This window comes from Gadus morhua, chromosome 10 (genome assembly GCF_902167405.1).
Source record: "Gadus morhua chromosome 10, gadMor3.0, whole genome shotgun sequence".
In the NCBI taxonomy this organism is placed as follows: domain Eukaryota; kingdom Metazoa; phylum Chordata; class Actinopteri; order Gadiformes; family Gadidae; genus Gadus; species Gadus morhua.
In genome coordinates this window covers 16,457,686-16,477,685 of record NC_044057.1, presented here as the reverse complement: position 1 = coordinate 16,477,685, position 20,000 = coordinate 16,457,686, and the positions used below count along the sequence as shown (strand labels likewise).

The 20,000-nt window shown below is 45.5% G+C and overlaps 1 protein-coding gene across 1 annotated transcript in view; it reads left to right on the top strand.

Moving 5' to 3' along the window:
* Window positions 1–20,000, top strand: part of gfra4b (GDNF family receptor alpha 4b) — a 36,437-nt gene that overhangs the window by 11,358 nt on the left and 5,079 nt on the right. The window contains exons 2-5 of the mRNA XM_030369194.1: window positions 15,216–15,491; window positions 16,211–16,291; window positions 17,457–17,802; window positions 18,974–19,083. Of these exons, the coding sequence (XP_030225054.1) occupies window positions 15,216–15,491; window positions 16,211–16,291; window positions 17,457–17,802; window positions 18,974–19,083 (813 nt within the window). The remainder of the gene's footprint in view (window positions 1–15,215; window positions 15,492–16,210; window positions 16,292–17,456; window positions 17,803–18,973; window positions 19,084–20,000) is intronic.

Below are 20,000 nucleotides of genomic sequence, written 5' to 3'. Positions count from 1 at the left end.
TGTAGCTAATGATAATACGTTTATTTTCTATAGCGCATTTCTCACACTCAAGGTCGCTTCACAGATTCATTAGAGAGATCCAAAAATGATTGTATGGAGAAGGTGGCGGGAGTGTATTCTGGTGTTTTACAAACAACAGGGGGATAATTATGAATCCAGGTCTGGAGTCACTATTATAACCTCACTCTAAGTGGTTCCAATATCTATTCGACAGACATTATTAATGTCAGGAACCCGTAGTTGTGACTTAATATTAATACTATGATGTTAATAATAACATCACCTAGCGATGTTGCGTAGCAACCAGGAGAGAAGTCTGTGCATTTTTTAATCAACGGTATAATTTGTTTAATTCTTACTGTGCACAAAATGATTCCATAATTAAAGCGTTGGGTTATGCAATTAGACCTTCATAGCTCAGCTGATATCCCAAATTCTAATAATCAAAGACCTGAAATTGCTGTTGCCTGTCTATGGTATTTCATAGTATAGTCAATAGCAACCTTACAGCAACCCACATATTGGAATAGTTCTTGTTAGAATCACATAAAACCTGCTGAAGACACAATACACTGGCTTCTTCACCCTTCAATGTACAACCTTTTGTAAGGCAACACGTGCATTATTATATATTAGAAAAAAAGGACCTCTTCATATCACAATCTACAAGGTCACAAATCACCACCTTCTGCCAGAAGGAGATGCTGTTCTGGATGACTCTTGAGTTTCCTACGGCCACACAGAACTTATTTGGACAACTCTTATTTGACCCAGAAATACCTGGTGTTCCTCAGTGACTGACGTCCAGGAACGGCCTTAAACTGGTTTCTCAAGGTTTACTTGAGCCCTGCAAACTCCTCTAAACTTCTCTTTGTATCACTTTATAATTGGTCCAGGGGAAGGATGGAGAGGAGACTAGTTTGTCAGAGGCCCTGTCAAAAAAGTTCTGGGTTATTAATACTTAATGTCTGCGGCTCGCACACCCCTGTATGCATCCTTAAGCAAGACAGAAAGCCCCCCCCCCCCCCCCGCTCCCTGGACCACTCTCTATACAAATGTATCCTAAATAGAAACAACACTATGTTTCTTTCTTGGCTTTATCTCGTCTCACATGGTTTACAATGATGCTCTTTCTCCCTCGTGTTTCTACCTGGCGTCTCTCAAACGGATCATCAGAGAGCCTCTGTTTAAGGATAACAATGCATTTAGGATCCTGGAGTGTGAGGGAAGAGATCACAGCATAGAAGTCCAAAACCCTCAAACTTTTAATGTCTAGCCCTGCAGCTGCCCAAGGGAGCTCTGCTCTTCAACGCCAGACTGTAAATACAGAGTGTGGAGATCTTCTGGTCTGGGAGAGTGTGAGCTGGGTGAACCACAGGCAACCCGCTTCCAAAAAAACACAAGAGAAATGGGTTTGGGTGGCAGGGGTTGTTAAATTCTCGCTTTCTGGAAAATGCAATATATTTCCTAATAAGTAACAAAGAAAAGCACTGAGAAACTTTATTGTGGATTATAACGTTTTGCTGAAACATCCAATTTATGTGCACACAAAAGGTGATTTGAAGGTGTTTAAAATGGTGTGAGGCTCATGTGTTTTCATGAAAACTAACTAATAAATGTCCAAGTTACGCCTTTTCTGCTTTTGTTCTTCTTCCCAACTTTCCTCCATTACTTTATTTTGGTTCTGATCCAATGCCCTTCAGTCCACATGGTCCGCATCAAAATGGTACTTAGCATTTTAAATCGCACTCCTGCCCAGGGAAAAGGAGAGGAGTAGAGGAGAGAGAGAGAGAGAGAGAGAGAGAGAGAGAGAGAGAGAGAGAGAGAGAGAGAGAGAGAGAGAGAGAGAGAGAGAGAAAGGAGACAGGGTCGGATTCAGACAGACAGAGTAAAAGAGAGACGATAGAGTGAGCTGGAGAGAGAGGTTTACAAGGCTTACGGTGCAAGCTGCTATGAGAGCATCACCTGTGCTTTTCTGTACATGCCCTTTGAAACCTGAAAAAGTAGCACCTGGCAGGGAACGGGACCACATATGGTGAACTTGTTTTCAGTGGAAGGTCACTTATCCGCTTTACGGGCTTTGCCTCGCCTCAAGGCCAAGAGACCTGAGTGAACTCCAGTCTGTGATTAAACACTATACATGACTGCTGCAGGAGAGATTATTGTTGGGCACACTACATAATAAATGTAATGGCGCATTTCCAACGGAGGGTGCGGTTGGCTTCGCAAAGGTGCGGCACGGTTCGCGTTTCCCCCGCCAAAAGTGGGCGTGACCTGGACTGAGCCGTACTGAGCCGCGCTCGTTTCGCATTCCTCTCCAGTACTCCTCTGTTGGGGTACTGAGACACCTGAAAGGGTGCCGGCAAGTTCGAGCTACACACGCCCTTCGTTGATTGGTCGACAGAATCATCACTTACGGGCGACATGGGGATAAAAACAAGTAACCGGAAGGTATTAAAGGTATTATTCTGGAAAATGGGCATGTCGCGCAAAATTGCATCTTGGGCGAACAAGGAGGCGGAGACGTTCCGAAACTGTTGCTGGACAACTTCCATGGCTGCTTTTGGTTTAATGTGTCACGTTCCTCTTTTCCATTGTTTTTATTGAGCAGGCTACACTGTGTCGCGTTTCTATGATGTCACGATGTTTAGGCAGCTGCCGCGGCGATCGACATTTGGCCTACCATAAAGGGTCGGTGGTGAAAACGCGACCTCAGAACTGAGCTGGGAAATATTGTCCCCTCCCTACCGGACTGAGGCGAACCGAACCGAACCACACCACACAGACAAACAGCTCTGGAGAAAACGTTTTTTTTAGAAAATGTGTTTTGGGCTAAGAGTTTAAGGAAGGAGTGGGCGTGTTATCCCCATGGCTACGACCCATTTTGGATAATGTTTTAGAACTGTCGTGTGTTGGAGTGTTTTAATGAGAAATGTTTTGTATGAAATGTACCCCACACTGTGGCGTTATACTGAGTATCCAAGAAGCTTCACTCTCTTAGACGCGGACACCAAAAGCAACCGCTGGCCAAGAGCTCCACACATCTTCTCACACACACACACACACGCACACACACACGCACTCACACACAAACACACACACACACACACACACACACACACACACACACACACACACACACACACACACACACACACACACACACCCTCGCATTAAACGTGTTCTAGAAGCTTAACCCTCTCTTGGACCTGGACATCCACCTTTGCACATCCACCTTTGATGGTAAAATAGTGCAGTGAATGGCAGAATTTACATTTTGTATAAATAACCAAACACAATTTGTTCAATAAAATCCAACAAATAGTCTCATTACTGGACACTTGTGATGCTACCAGATGCTGTCTCATTGTTTTGGAAGCACCTGCTGGCACGTTACACAATACAGGCCAGTGCATCCCTCCGTTGTCATTGGAAGGGAGGGTGGGGAGGGGGGGGTTCAGTTGGCTGCAATCGGCAACCCCCCCCCGTTAGTGGTCACCTCAATCCTTCAAAGTGGGATTTGAAGGTCACTATACACAACATATCGAATAGATAAGTTAGAATATACATGATAGCTCTAAAATTCTCAGGTCAAATCGAATGTTCTTTAAACTTGGTTTGATTTATAAATGCCATTATTTGCCGGCAAAAACTTTTACCAGCCAGAAGTGGCCCTTCCCTTCGCTGTTTGGTACAGCTTTGGCGTCTTTGGAGTTCAGGGACTTAGGAAAGGACAGAGAGATTTGATTATCATACAAATTGGACTATTGTGTGGGATGGAATCGAACCATCTAGCACAACTGGTGTCTGAATCAACCTGAGACACAGAATGGGTTGTTTATCAGTTTGAGCCAAAAGGACCCATATGCCCCACAAATACACGTCGCCTACTCTTTCCCCAAGAAGAAGAAGAAATTTCATTGCTCGAAAGTCTAGCTTTTTATTGAAAGAATATCATCAAATAACGCAACATCTCACAGGAAGGCATTGATTCAAACGCAGGCTGTGTGGTTTCAGGGGTAGCAGTGTCGATAGAAAACGATAGAAAACATTACATTAACTAACAAATCTTTATGTAGTTATGTTATTTTATTAAAAATGAATAGTTATTAACAACATTTCTGCTTAATCATCTCTGCAATCACTTCGAGCTCAATCAGTTATTGATGTCATTAGGTAGAAACGTTTAAAACATATGTCTTTATTGTCTCTGTGTCTTTATTAATATATCCATCACAGTCTTTAGAACAACATTTTAACGAACACAACCATGGACAGACACAGAACACAGACAAATAAAAAAAAACTAAAGCATTTCAGGTTATGCTTTCACATGGACCACAATGAACAGCAGTTGCAGGTAAATCCTTATGAAGGCTTGAATAGATTAATAAGTAATATGACGTCTCAAAGAACGCATCATGCCTTCGGAGGTGACAAAGGCAAGAGTTATATTTCTCACCGTTCCACCGCTCTAGGGTTGACCTCCTGCTCCAGTTTCATCTTAATGACACTTACCACCAATGGCTTTCTATAATCATGAAATGCCATTGATTCATGTATACGTAGAACCGGGGCTTGATGTTGTTTTGATCACGGATTTCTTGTTGTGGCTGTTGCTCTCGCACGTTCCAACTTCTCAGACCGGGCTCCAGGATGTTCCCAGAAGCCCAGGGGGCTTACGTTTGGGCAGCTAAGACAGGAGATTTAGCAGGGCTGTCAAACCCAGCCCACTGTGACACTGCTTCTACCTATACCCGCAGCCAGCTATGATGTGACCGAGGTCTGGACCTCTGTTGATTTGTTTCAAACCTATATGCAACTGTATACAAAATCAGTTGGAAGCAATTGTAAAGAAAAGTCAGTTGTAATCAATCGGTTGAGGACTTCTCCGAGAACCCCTCCGAGACCTCCCCCCCATATTTTTCCAACCCTGGCTTCTACCTATTGTGTCATTCATCATTAACAAAAAACAAACGAAAAAAGGAAACTACTGACTGATTCCAAAGGCCCCCAAGCATGAAACATCCTCTCAATGTTGCCATTGTCAAATAAGAGTAGAATTGGACTAGAATTAAACTACTAGTCAACTCATAGGCTGAGGTTTGGCTTTGCATCATGGTGGTTGATTTGCCGACCAAACCTTGACATTTCTGGAGGGCAGAGGGTTTGACGCCGTCTAGGAGGACGCCTCTGCTGTCCCTCCCCCCCCCCCCCCCCCCCCCAAAAAAAGGGTTAGTTTCCCTTGAACTTTAACCACACCAATGGATTCTCACGATATATCTGGACAAGCTACCTGGAGACATGGTGAGGGTCATCCAGGCTCTCCCTGCTGACGCTGTACCCCCAGATGTAGTCTTGAGATGGCTGACGGACGTCCCTGACATAACCCAGTGGATTCATCCAGAGCCATTCTTACTATACAGAAGCAAATCGTTTTTTATCTATAACGTTTTTCTTATCCTAATGAAAAACAAAAGCTATCTCAGAAAATGTAATTTATCTTTTAGATTGAAAATGCATATAAAAATAGCTCACATTAAACTTTTAGTCAGCCATGCATATCCACTAGTGCATGCAAGGCATTCGGCTAGAATTTATTCCTTCCTCTTTCCCTACTGTAATGTGTTGTCAAGCAGTATAGCACTATTTTTTTCTACTCCTTAAGCCTCTGTGGTGTTCTCATTCCCCAGTAGATCAGCAATGTTAGAAAAAAAACAAGAGAAAGTGTCCTCAAAGTCTAACTCTCTAAAGTAAGTTTATACATATCGATAGATGGATAAATAACAAAGGCGTTGTGTGAAGAGAAGCCACTTGTAAGATTACCTTTCATGTCCCTGTTTGACATGAAAATGTCTAGAATACCATTCATAGCACAAATTATTTAGGAGATTCCTATGGTTTATTGGAAGTGAGTGCAAACTGGGAGGTGTTGCGAATTTGGAATGGCATGTTTTGTTTTTTTCTCAATTCAAAATTAATTATATATTATTAATGATACAATACGATCCGTGCTATATCTCAACAAGTTCAACAATTAAATGAGTTTCAAATGTGACAACAAGGTTGTTAAAATAATATTCTGTCCATATTTATTCCCTTATTGAAATATTTCACCAAACTTTCTCAAGTGTCACAGCGCTTTTCACTTAAAATGTTTCATTTAAACCCATCATCTGGCAACTACTCAAAGTCTTTTTGGGCGCTGCTACACAAATGCAGTGATTTAAAATATGAATTAAGAGTAACCTGTATATGACATCCACTTTCATGCTCAACCCCTGTGTCTTACACCTTGAATATTAACATCAGTCTCTAGCCATGGCTCAATCACACCACAGGAGGATCTCAGATCCAGGCAGTTTTCTGCCTCCCCGTTTGATGCCAGGAGGCTTATTGGGCTTGATGCACCTTTGAAGCAATTGAAACTGGACGACTGGATGGTGTACTCGCAGTGTGAGAGAGAGAGGAGGAGGAGGAGGAGGTATGAGTAGCCTCAACCTTTGTTCGAGTTGTTTGCTTCAATTCAACTTTTATCACGAGATCACGCCAGGGGGAGCGGTGTTAAACATCTGAAGTCCCGTGTCAGGTTCTGTTACTGGCCAAGGCCAGTGCAGGCTCAATGCCCTCCTCTCCACCTCCGCCATGGACACGACTCCTGGGAAGTATGACGACGTGCGCCTATCTGGCAGATCACTCAATTGAGCATTTTAGTTTCAGTTAGAAAGCCAAGTTTAAGACCAAGGCCTTCTTTTGAGTACTGCCACCCGGCACCCAGCTTTTGTTCAGCCCTGGATGGTGTCTCCAATCGTTTTTTAGTAGTGTCTTTAGAGCGATCGAAGTCTAGGTTTCTTCTGAAGAAGACCCACTTACACCTCAGCATTGTGTCGGGATTGCGAGTTGAGTTTTGGCGATTTTTCCGACAGCTTGTCCGATGTGCCGTGTCTAAGATGTGTGTGTTACGACCACTAACGATGTTGGCTCTGATTGGCTCACAGATGGTGTTTATTTCAGTACTTTGATCGGGTTGTTTAGTCGGCGTGTGAGGGGGGGCTTCCAAGTTTTTCCAATTATGCTGTTAAATGGAGACACAAAATCAACATGTGATTTAAAACAATGGCGTTTACAGCAGAAAAAAAGACTTCATTATTTAATAAGCTCACAAAACAAGCTTTGCTAACAAGACATCGACTGGAGATTGTCTCACATCAATTACGGCAGATTGCTACATAGCCCCATAAAAATCTAACAACGTGTCAAATACATCATCGAATATTTGCAGCCAGACATTTCCATGACGCATTCATGGAAATTGTCACCTTTGGACACCTTTTGGGATCAGAAGGCGAATTAAAGTGGAGACAATTAACTTAAAGGGGTTTATTTCAATATGCATAACCGTCATCCAGTCTCCACCTCGTTCATTGAACTCAGCTTACCGCATGTGTCACTCCCAGGGCAACATGTTTAGAGTAATGTGTGGGGGAAAGGGAGAGGGAGAGGGGGGTGGAGAGAGAGAATGAGAGAGAGGCGGATAGAAAGAGAAAGAGAGGGGTGTAATGGGGGCAAGGGGCGAAGAAGTTGGTTAAGGTTTTCATCAGTAAAAGTGGCCATCAGTCATTGTGATGGAAGGTCTGGCTCCGCCCACTACTGAAAGGGTGTGTTGAGTGACAGCTGCAGCTGGCAGACATTACGGCCTTGGCCCCGCACCGCGGACCCCAAAGCAGAAGGTTAACACTTCATCACTATGCAAATGGAGGTGGGAGGGTTGTACACGGGGCTACTGTTATGAAAATTATAACCTCTCTCTTTAACCCCTAAAAAATATCCTCGTAAAGGCAACACTTTCACTGAAAAAGTTTTTTTCATTCGCCACTCACTAGAATTTTGGTCAGATGTGGCATAACTCAAATATTAAAATGTGACAAAGTTTGACATAATGTCTGCCAAACCTTCCCTTGCGAAAAATATGCTTCATTTCAAAATGTTAAACGTTTAAGGAAAAATACATTTCGATGTAAAAAGGCCAGATAGCTAGTCACGGTAAGAGGAGATTGCAGCAGCTTTTGACTGGAACAAAATTCAAGACACCCTGTGTGTTATGATTGAAAGATTACGAGCCACCTGAAGTGGGCCATCAATGAGCCATGCCCTTGAAAAGAACCACAGCATATGGTCCATTGTAGCGCTCAAGTCTGCAATCTTCTTCCAAGGAGAACAATAGGGTCGGTCTGCTTCCTAGCTGGCTGGCGTCTGCCGCAGGAAGCCGGCACTTTCACTGGGGGGGATAAAAAAGTGATGTGTCATGCACTCACCCCCTTAGCGAGCGAAGGACGATAGGCTGATAAGTTAATTGTGACCATTACAAACCAATACTGAATGCTTTCATAATGTCACTATTTTCAGACAGAGATAAAGGGGCCTTTTGTAGCTTGACATTGAGCCTGAACTTGGCAGGCCATCACACTGGCACAAGAGTACCCCCCCCCCCCCCCCCCCCCCCCCCCCCCCCCCCCCCCCCCCCCCCCTCCATCCTCCACTCGTTACACAAAAAAATTATGTTTCATCCGACCCAGAGTATAACATAATCACACAGCACACATGAACCATGTCAAAGTTTTCTGACGTTTTGATCGAAGCCGCTTTGCATATTAAAGAGAGCCTTTTATAATTCTCCTCCTCATTAGCCAATGCACGTCGCTTCTACCCCTTACCACCCAAGAAATGTTTGAAAATGTCCGCATTAGAATAAAGAGGAAAAAAGGGCTCTGTTGGAGGACTTGGAGGTCTGGTATTAAATAGTTAAAAAAAAGACAAGAAGCCTCGTAGACAAACGATACGAATTAATAATGGAAGCGGCTTCTTGTGTCTGGCCTTGGGGCTTTTACCCAAGCTTAATAGCCTCAGAACGTGCCTATAAATGAGGTGGTTATGCTTTACATGTGATGGTTGCAATGCAGGGGTGTATCTCCCAGTTCTATAATAAGAATCTGAGCATTATTATATGTCAGGGTATAGGGTTAAACCTTAGCCTAACCCTATTTAATAATTAAGTTAACATAACACCATTAGTAAATCGAATCCCTTTAGTAAATGATAACTTGACACTAAACATACTGTTAATTATCTGTCCGTTAATTGTAAGTGAATGCTTATTATTGCTCGGACTTATTTTCATTAATGGTAAATCAATGTAAGTTAATGTAACACATATTGTAAAGTGTTACCAATATGAACGCACGTGTTGATGCCTTCATATCTAGTATATTTTTGCCTATAAAGCCACAATTGTGACCTTCCTTTCTCACTATAATTGAAATACATGAGGAATGAAGGCAGAGGGATTGGGTGGCAATCACATATCACATTTCCATATTTGCTCTTGGCCTGCACCTACACGGGGGCACAGGCTCGTTGGAGCCATCCTCGCTGGGCAAGTTTGGAAACAAGTGTGAATTAGACACATAAATTACAACACGCTGTAATTGGCTAAGAGGCTAGGGTCAACATCTAAACATATGCAATGTGTGTGACTGAGTGTCCATCAAGATGTGATGGCTTGGTTGCAATTATCATTGTTGAAAGGATATGGTATATCCTATGAGCTGTTGGGAAGCTCAAGCACATGCAAGACCAACTCTGTGAGTTGGTTTATTGGTGTATCCCCTGGTAAATTGTCTCATACATTGCATATTTTAGATGGTACTAAACTTCCGTTGACAGCACCATTTGTCTCATGTAGGCTTCTCCATGGGTATGTGTGTGTTTGCGCGTGTGTGTGTGTGTGTGTGTGTGTGTGTGTGTGTGTGTGTGTGTGTGTGTGTGTTTTTGTGTGTGTGTGTGTGTGTGTGTGTGCGTGATTATATACAGTGTCATTTTCTGTGTAGATTCAAAAATCCCCCCTTCTCCCTCAGCCCTGCATGACTAGAAGATTAATTTAAACTGTGCACGTTTGTTTCTTGCACTTGTGTATGCCCATAGCCTTGGTCCCTGTCAGTATGTGTGCTTGTGTGTGCGTTTTCATGCAAGTGTGTGTGTGTGTGTGTGTGTGTGTCTGTGTGTGTGTGTCTGTGTGTGTCTGTGTCTGATTCTGTGTGGGTGTGTGTGTGAGTTTGAGAGGGTTTGATTGTGTGTGTGTGTGTGAGTGTGAGAGTATGTGTCTATGTTGAAGTATGTTTGTCTGTGTGTGTGTGTGTGTGTGTGTGTGTGTGTGTGTGTGTGTGTGTGTGTCTGTGTGTGTGTGTGTGTGTGTGTGTGTGTGTGTGTGTGTGTCTTGGCAGCGGACCCAGGGTAGTTTGACCGCTTCAGCCTGCCAGTGTTTTATAAACCTCAGGTGGTTTCAAAATCCAGTGGAACTGAGCCAAAAAGGACTTCTGCAGCACACAAATATGCACACAAACACACAAACACACACACACACACAAACACACACTCGCTGAGCAACACTTACTGCTTGTACACTTGTTTGGCTGTTGCACATACTCAGTAGCAAATACACATACACACACACACACACACACACACACACACATACACACACCAATGATCTAACATTTCAAGGACTGAATCAACAAATGCAAACCAATTCGCGAGCCCCGAAAAACAGCATGGCTTAATCCTGGAGCCTCTATCTTGGATAATGGTCACAGAGCAGTGTACTTGATGCGGGTTATCGAACGCAATCACCTCCATCACATGGCTCCAACCATAATCTACGACCAGCTCGCACCTCACGGCGGCCCGGCCACGTGGGATAACCCAGCCCTTCTTGGGAGATGTGAAGCGGAAGACAGGGTGTTTGGAGACTATAGGGTGAGGTATTGCGTGGTGCAGATGTTTCCCTTCCCTTTCCCCGCGCACCCCCCCCCCCCCCCCCCCCCCCCCGGTGGAAGCTGACCCTCCGAGCACTAATGGAGGTCCTTGTTATTGCAGCTTGTCACGATGGCCGCCACATACTGCTGCGGTTCTCCGGCGATGGCGGGCCGATTCGTATTAAGAGGGATGTTTGTTAACTTAAGTGGGAGAGGGTTGGGTGGTTGAATCGAACACATTCACACAGACTCCACGAAGGGGACTAATTATAGGAGGCAGCCATGGAAGGGGCTGATTGGTGCTCCGTATCAATTTACCAATTCATTCAACAATATATATACTGTAGCGTAGGTCTAGACTGGCCTTGACCTGTTGATGCATTGTTGTTTTAATGAGGTACTAATTTATACTGGCATTACCATTATATCAGCTTTGTTGTTGACACTGGCAGCCATTGTGTGTGTGTGTGTGTGTGCGTGCATGCGTGCAAGCGTGTGTGTGTGTGTGTAGAGTTCGGTTTCCATTAGACGTCGCTCTGCCCTTTCAAATCACTTGTGCATTCTGGGAAGTTATTTGCTCAGAGGGACCTGATGTTGTCAAAGAGAAGCGATTTTTATCAGAGACCTGCTTGGTGTCCGTTCTTCAAATAACCTATTGTAGAGCGAGAGCAAGGGCAAGATACCTTGTTTGTGCCTTTCTATTGCTCAACAGCCACCCAGGTCAATAGAGGTGTGTTTGTTTGTTGGTGGGAGAGAGCCAGCTTTAGGTGTCGCCTGTGCTTCGCACTTTACTATTCCAATCGCTTACATTTGCATCACATTTCCACAAAAGCAGCCTAATGCCCATATCGCTATGTGAACCATGTTGCTTGGAATCTGACTCTGTCTCTCCATCCTATGCCAGACGGCCATAGTCGCCTTCTGAATGTGATGTAGTTGTCAAGGTAACCCACCCAGTTCTTCAGAGCACAACTAAAAGTCTCTCTGGGATGCTGTTCGGGAGGTCGGACTGCGTTGGAATTGCGGCCGACTTATAGTGTGCCAATACTTATTCTACATCTCGTATTGATTATTGAACGTAAATTCAAAGAAGACCGGTTAGTGAGTCTTTAAATTTGTAAAGAAGCCTATCGGCTGACCGGTGGGGAGATAAAGTGCTGTAAAGCAGCAGACGCTACGGTTCTGTGTGGAGTACGTGCGTGTGTGTGTCGGCGTACCCCTCCGGCCGGGGGGTTTATGTCATCCATCCTGGGCCCCTGCGTCAAACCCAGCAGTGCGTCCCCTCTGGTCCCCCGCAGTCCGTCGGGCCCCTGGGGGGGGGCTTACGTGTCCACTGACTTCATTAGGGCTCCCCTTCCACCTTCGCTGAAGTGCAGGGGCCATTAAGCAGGCGCGCCCGGGTAACTGATCAGCTAATCTGCCCGTGATTTATGTGGCATGGGAGAGGCAGAGTGCTGGATGGAGACTCGGAAGGCATTGATTACGGACATGGTTAATTGGCTAAACCCACTGGTACATTGAGAGAGGCTTATTGGAAATGTCAAATCAAGTGACTCATTTACATTCATGATGTATGGTGTCGGTTCCGTCTTCTTGCCCAGGCTGCGAAAACTGTCGTAGGCAGCCACAAAGGCCTGGGCCTTTCTATTTGCATCTGGCCCATCTGTCGGCGCTAAGGCCTTGGCTTGGAGGAGGCTAGATCGTTTTTACCTCCCCCCCAAATAATAGCCACAAGATAAACTTGGAGGACGGTAAAAGGCTCCTCATCTGGTGTCCGGACCCGAGTCAATACAAGAGGATAGGGAGTGATTCGGCCCAGTATAAGAGTATGTTTGTTTTTTTAACAAGGATGAAACTGTGTTTTTATATGTGTGGCATTCTTGTGTGTGTGTGTGTGTGTGCGTCAAATCATCCTAATTGATTGTTCTGGATATTCCTTGTTTGTGTTTAGCGATATGGGTAGCTTGAGCAAAAACACTAAAGAGATGGTACTGCATTTTTAGAAAGTACATTTATGTTGGTTTTCTGTATGTGCGTATTTCTTTGCATGTGTGTCAAGGGTTTCAAGGCTTTTTATTGAGGCGAGAATTGACTTTTTCCTAGCATTCATCTTGGAATTCATTCATTCATAAAATACTTGAAAAATACGTTCACAATTTGGAACATAGATGTAGGCGGTGGCAGCTCACCAAAGCCCAGAGACTGAAACACGTTTTTTTTGCCAATGACACATGTCCCAGTACATGTTGGATTGAAAAGATAGGAAAAAATGCAAAACATAAATAAATAACATTTAAATAACCGTAAAAAAGACATGGGCAGAGGGAGACTTCTTGAAAAAAAAAATCCTTTCATAAACTGCCTGTATTTTCTGACGGTGTGCAGCATTGTTCCCACTGTCAGATACATCTGTTTTTCCAGGACTCTTCGGGAGTTAGGAGAAGTATTAAAGGCAACAATGGCAGGTCCTCTGACAAAACCTGAAAACCTGGCCAACGCCTCATGATTTTCACGGCAATTGCATGTGAGGCCTAACAATTGTATGCTGAATGAACACAACACCAGAAAATGGTGTTACTATACCATTTCTGCTTCTCAACCGTGATCAAAAACGAGGTGAATACATACACAAGTTAGTTATTGGTACAGCCCCAATAAAGGCTTGTTCATAATAACAACCTAATACAACTCTTACAAAAAGAGGGGTTTATTTCACCAGACCTGTTTTTTCCCTAAGACACCATACTGAGGTCGGGAGATCTGGCAATCCAAAGCATAAGAGGGAGAGACACTGAACGGACCACGCACCAGGCGGTAGGACTCAGTGGATCTCCAAAACTATCACAAACCAAACTAAAGTCTAGACTAAGAAATAAAGCTGTTATATCATGACTGTGGACCTGCTTCCCTTAGCAATATGACAAAGAGAACCAACAGCTCTGGGGCGACACCAGCCATTATCAACCACTGTGTGCTTTCCTCCACCTGTCTTCACAGGCCCGCCACGACCATATGATGGACGTCAGCCGCAGGTACCTGGGCGGACCTAGAGAGAGAGACAGGTAGAGAGAGTGACAGGTCGAGGGAGACAGGTAGAGGGAGACAAAGCAAAGGGAACGCACAGCAGGAGAGCAGAGCAATTAGGATAAGTGCTCATGAGCACCTTTTCATGAGCACAATGATCACTTATTTCTAACGGGTTTGATAGAAATCAGTCCTATTTTTTACCGTAAAAGTGTTTGCTATGGATAATATCAATCAGGGTATGCGCCGTTCCAATATTTATGATAGGATCAGATAACGGCCAAGACCGCTGGATTGGATATCAAAAATAAAAAAGGCTATAATCCGATCTGTTGTTCCCCCTGAAACCTGTGGCTGACACTTGTAGCCCCCCCCAAGACAGAAGTAGTAGCTTGGTGGTTCGAGAGTCGGAACAGTTGTAATTATTTATCCAGCAAAAAATGATGGCTCCCTATCCTCAGATACAGAGCATTATCAGACCTGAAATACAAAAAGGCCTTTTGCGTCAGTATCCGTCTTAAGGTTCCCATTGTTGGAGAAGGTGAAGGAGGACTATCTTGTCTGATTGACGGATCCACTCCAGTATCTGACTGCACACATCTCCTGCACTAGTGCTCGGTATCTCCTGGGTATACTATGTGTACATTGTATATTCAACACATATCTCCCGGCCCAAGGCCTCTGCCACTCTGTTTTGTACAGCCAGTGCAGATCCCATCTTAAATGAGAACTAACGGAGTACTGCTTCAATGGATTTATGATTGTCATCTCCAAGAGGTTTGGCCCACATGCCGCCGTTGTGCCAGACGCCTGTGTGCTATTGAGTCACTGAACACTGCACACGTCCATTTATGGTCCTTTGAATATTAATGCACCATAATTGATTGTACATTTCTATATATACATGTAATCTAGGCCCAGCAGTGAAGATTTATTTATCTCTTTAAAATGAAGTGTATAACCGAACCACTGGGCAAAGCAATCTTTTAAAAGCCTGTACTTAAATCCGGACTCTGATTGAATTGCGTGTTCCTTTCACCCTGACCCGAGTGCTTTACATGTGAACGACACGGAAAGAACACAACAAAAACAACAACCAAATAAAAGCAGAATGAAACCAAAGAGAACAAGAGAGATAAAAAGAGATAAATGCAAGCCAAATGCTAGATGCGGAAGTCTCCCATTCCACCTGCGTCATTCCTTAAGGGCTGATTATGGTTCCGCGTCGACGCAACACAAGGACCACGCAGACGCTTCGACGCAGCCCTGAACCCGTTTTGGTTCTGTGTCGGGTCTTAGTGAGCGGACCAATCACAGCCCTTGCTGCTGCGTCCATAATCAGCCCTTAATTGTCGTTACCCCCCCCCATTGCTCCCACAGCTCTGACGGAGGTGGTGCTGGCCAGCCAGGACTGCCTGGTGGCGGGGGACACTTGCTCCAGCGACGAGACGTGCAGCCCCCGCCTGAGGACCCTGCGCCAGTGCGTGGCTGGCAACGGCAACATGAAGCTGGGCCCCGGGGCCAGGAGCCAGTGTGCCAACGCCGTGTCGGCACTCCTGTCCAGCCCGCTGCACGGCTGCCAGTGCAAGAGGGGCATGAAGAAGGAGAAGAACTGCCTCAGCATCTACTGGAGCTTGCATCAGTCCTTCATCCACGGTCAGTGTTGCAGCAGCGTCTGGAGCTATGTTGTAATACCGTAGATGTAGACGAAAATACACAGGCAATGCATGAGTACTCGCAGTAGAGTGTGAGGTGTTTTTTGCGAGGAAAAAAGTTGAGTTTAAGATGGGGATGACTGTAAGTTGAGTGTGACATGGGGTTGAATGTAAATTGACTGTGACATAGGGGCTGAATGTAAACTGATTGTTACATGGGGGTCGACTGTAAGTTGGCTGTAACATGGGGGTTGATTCTAAGTTGACTGTGACATGGGGGTGCGTGGGGGGTTGCTGTTGTAGCCTGTGGCTCCTCCTATTCCTACATCAGGTTCCATCGCTCAAGCTCTCTTCCCCGTGCGCTCTGATTGGCTGCTTTGACCTCCAGCTGCTAGGAACAGTAAAGTTAAGTTCAGATCGTATTGGGCTACAGCGAGGGAAACTCAGTCCATCAGCAGGGCGCTATAAACATCTCAAGAGCAGAAATTCCGAAAACATTACAAATACAAAGTCATGCATTCAACGCTGTTAGGCAAGAAATATATACTCAAACCAAAAAGTCTCTCCCGCACAACCTTGAGTATGCACAAAAAGAACATGAATGTGAAGCAGCTCGGCTGATTGACTTCAATTGACGTGGTTCAACCGGACTTGGAGGAATGGTTGCTTTTCATTCCACGATGAGGATCTGATTGCCCTTGTTTGATTGTTGTCCTCTAGGTCTGAACCTGGTGGAGAGCTACCCCTACGAGGCGGTGGAGCGGGACTATGACTACGTTCGCCTGGCCTCCATCACTGCAGGCAAGCCCATTGACTTTCATTCGAATTCATCTTATTTTTATCTGCGGAAGACAACGCCATGTCAATTAATAATACCAACACAATTAAAAAGATTCCTGCGAGTACTTCTGCACGTCGATCACTGGTACGGCGGTCATCGGCGGACAGGAAGTGCTCCGGTGCATAGCACCTCCAGTGGCCGGTGGTTACAAGGGCAGCATTCGAAAAGCAGTGTGTTCACATGTACAGAAACAAATCCCTAACGCAGATACTAGTTAAGTGATTCCAACTAATCGCCAATTCTTCTGGTAATTAATCGCCGATAACGGGGACAAGATTGCTTTAACTACACTGCGTCTGAGACTAGCAGCAGCAGCAGCAGAAGCCTTGTGATAGGAGCCCTCGACGAGCCACTGAAATCTCAGCAGACGCAACATGACTCCAGCTCGTCACTTCTAATCAGGCGATGGATATGTTTGATGCTTATGCAAACACTTGTTTTTATTACTGGGCGAATTGATACTTAGTTGGAACTTAATGTACAAGTTCTTACATCTATCGCTCTCTCTATTGCCTGTTTGAGCAAACAAGTTAACCACTCTGACAGAATGAAATAACGTCATCGCTATAAAAATAAGCAGAAGACCATATCATCTGTGACCTCGACCACAGCGCAATTACTCTTTTTTTCTTCCCCCCATAAATACATCTTTTCACTCTCTCTTTCCTGCTCTCTTCATCTTTCTCTCTCTCTCTCTTTCTCTCTCTCTCTCTCTCTCTCTCTCTCTCTCTCTCTCTCTCTCTCTCTCTCTCTCTCTCTCTCTCTCTCCATCACTCTCTCTCTCTCTCTCTCTCTCTCTCTCTCTCTCTCCATCACTCTCTCTCTCTCTCTCTCTCTCTCTCTCTCTCTCCATCACTCTCTCTCTCTCTCTCTCTCTCTCTCTCTCTCTCTCTCTCTCTCTCTCTCTTGATCTCTCATTCTCCATCTCTCTCTCTCTCTCTCTCTCTCTCTCTCCATCACTCTCTCTCTCTCTCTCTCTCTCTCTCTCTCTCTCTCTCTCTCTCTCTCTCTCTCTCTCTCTCTTGATCTCTCATTCTCCATCTCTCTCTCCATCTCCCTCTGTCCATCTCAATCTCTCTCCGTCTCTCCTTCCCACCTTTCATCCCGCCCTCGTCGCCGCAACAGACTCCGAGGTTGGCATGGCGACGGTGAACCGTTGCCTGGACGCGGCCAAGGCTTGCAACGTGGACGACCTGTGCCAGAAGCTGCGCACCGACTACGTGTCGGCCTGCATCAAGCCCTCCGCCAAGTCGGGCCTGTGCAACCGCTCCAAGTGCAACAAGGCCCTGCGCCGCTTCTTCGACCGGGTGCCCGGAGACTACACCCACGAGCTGCTCTTCTGCCCCTGCACCGACACGGCGTGCGCGGAGCGCCGGCGGCAGACAATCGTGCCCGGGTGCAGCTACGAGGGCAGCGAGCGGCCCAGCTGCCTCACCCAGATGCGCATCTGCAGAGCGGACTATGTGTGCAGGTGAGGGGGGGCGGCGGGAAAGGACTGGGTCCCCTGGTTCTCAATTTAAAGGTGGCCTACTATACCACCAGGTATGACTATAATATAATTAATATAATAATACAATATTTTATTTAATACCCCTTTGCTAAAAGGTGACATATATTATACCTCCTGCTGTGAGTGTGCCATTTTACAAGCCGTTTTGAAAATCTGCCTCTTCTGACATAACAAATGGGCGTGTCCATCTGGATCTAGAGTATAATGGATAGATGAGCAGGATTTGCTACAGTCCTCTGGGTAGGCTGGTAGCTGGATCTATCCAGCACACATCTAGGTAGACACGCCCACTTGTGAGGCAGATTTTCAAAACGGCTTGTAATGGCTGATCACACCTGGCGGTATAATATGGGACCTTTAAGCAATGGGATATTATAGTGATTCCTCAGTAAGCCTAGATTAAAGGGGGTTATGCAATGTCGCAGACCGGTGTAGGTTGTGGGGGAGAGTAACGGATTGTTCTAATATAATTGTAATTCTTAATGTCCTTTTTGGCTTTAAGGGGCCGGCTTCGGTAATTTCCCTTGACAGGTCAAATCAGCCCCCGAATAAAACTGTGATCAAGTTCTTTCTCTGGTGTTCTTCCCGACTATTCCTCGCATGGTGAATTTACATGGAATTACATATTGAGTTATCGTCGGTCTGGTATTATGGCCTTTTGAAACCAAGCAAACATCCGATTAATCAATGGAATGGCCCTTTGTTTTAGCCTGCAGCTTCCTCCCGCCATTGGTTAGAAGGCCCTGGAGAGCCTCTTGGAATAACACATTAAATATTTAGCGCGGATAAGGGGGCCAGATGGATCAGAGTTATCGCTCTCTGCTATCTCTGGTCACGACTATTATTTTTCACGGGCCCATTACACTTGGAGGCCTTCGCTAATGATCCAGCACCTGGGGAGGGGGGGGGGGGGGGGGGGGGGGGGGGGGTTGAATTACAATACTCTCTTTCTATCACTATCGCATTAGAGTCTTCACTCCCGCCAACGTCGCCCAACCCTCCCCCAGCTCTCAATCTTGACCAATAGGAACAGGCGATAGGACTACAAGTAAAACTCTTGAATAACCAACCTTCCGTTGGCTGACCCGATATGTGGATGTGTTGCCTTTATTTCCACCCTTTTCTTTCCTAGATCTCGTCTGGCACAGTTCCAGTACGACTGCCAACCCTCCCAGTCTTCTGCAAATGGCTGCAAGCAAGGCAACTACGGAGCCTGTCTCCTCGCCTACACAGGGCTCATAGGTAGGTACTACTGCGCGCCAGAGAGAGTTGAAGGTGTGTTGTGCGTGAGCCAAGGAAGGTGGGGGGAAGTGTGAGCGTGTGTGTGTGTGTGTGTGTGTGTGTGTGTGTGTGTGTGTGTGTGTGTCAGCCCCGGAGGGAAATCGTAGCTCGGCAGCGTGTGTCTGTGTGTCCGCGGGGCTTCGGAGAGGGAGAAAGGATTTCGAGAGGATTGAAGGGTGAAACAGAAGTCAGGAATAAATGAAGGAATACGTGGCATGTAAACCCATACGGGCACGGGCATCTGAGGAGTGTGAGTGAACTGAACACTGGCTCTCAGCCTCTCCAGCTAAAAACAGAACAGGTAAAGATGTTCACAGAGAACATCGCTGAAGCCAAAAGACCCAGTTTTGGATTTTCTGCAACAAAACACCCCAAGGGCCCGTCCGTTGCGAGTTTTCAGTCGAGTCCTAGAAAAAAGTAGTGTGTGTGTGTGTGCATGGGGATAAGTTGTTCAAACTGACCAGTCAAGTGTCCTTACCAAACGCCACCATTTTGTTGCCTGAGTTCAGTCCAAGACAAAACAAGCAGCTATTTATTTGACCCACCGTGAGGGGAAAAGAAATGAGAAAGCCATCCTCAACCTCTTAATGCAGCTGAGAATCCTCAAACGCTGCCCGCCGGCACAAACAACCGCTTGGCATTTCCATTCCTGTCTTGTATTTATTAAAGCACTCAAGATCCCACCTCCATCCGTCAGATAGAGGGGAAAGGCCGGCAGAAAGAAAAACAAACGGCCCATGTGACCCAAAAAAACCCACTGAAGAGAACATGTCTTATTCGCGGCTAAAGGGCATCGGAAGTTATGACATATTACACCAAAGCACTCTAACGGACACAATCCAAATCAAGGTTTTATTCCTACATTAGGTCATGCATAC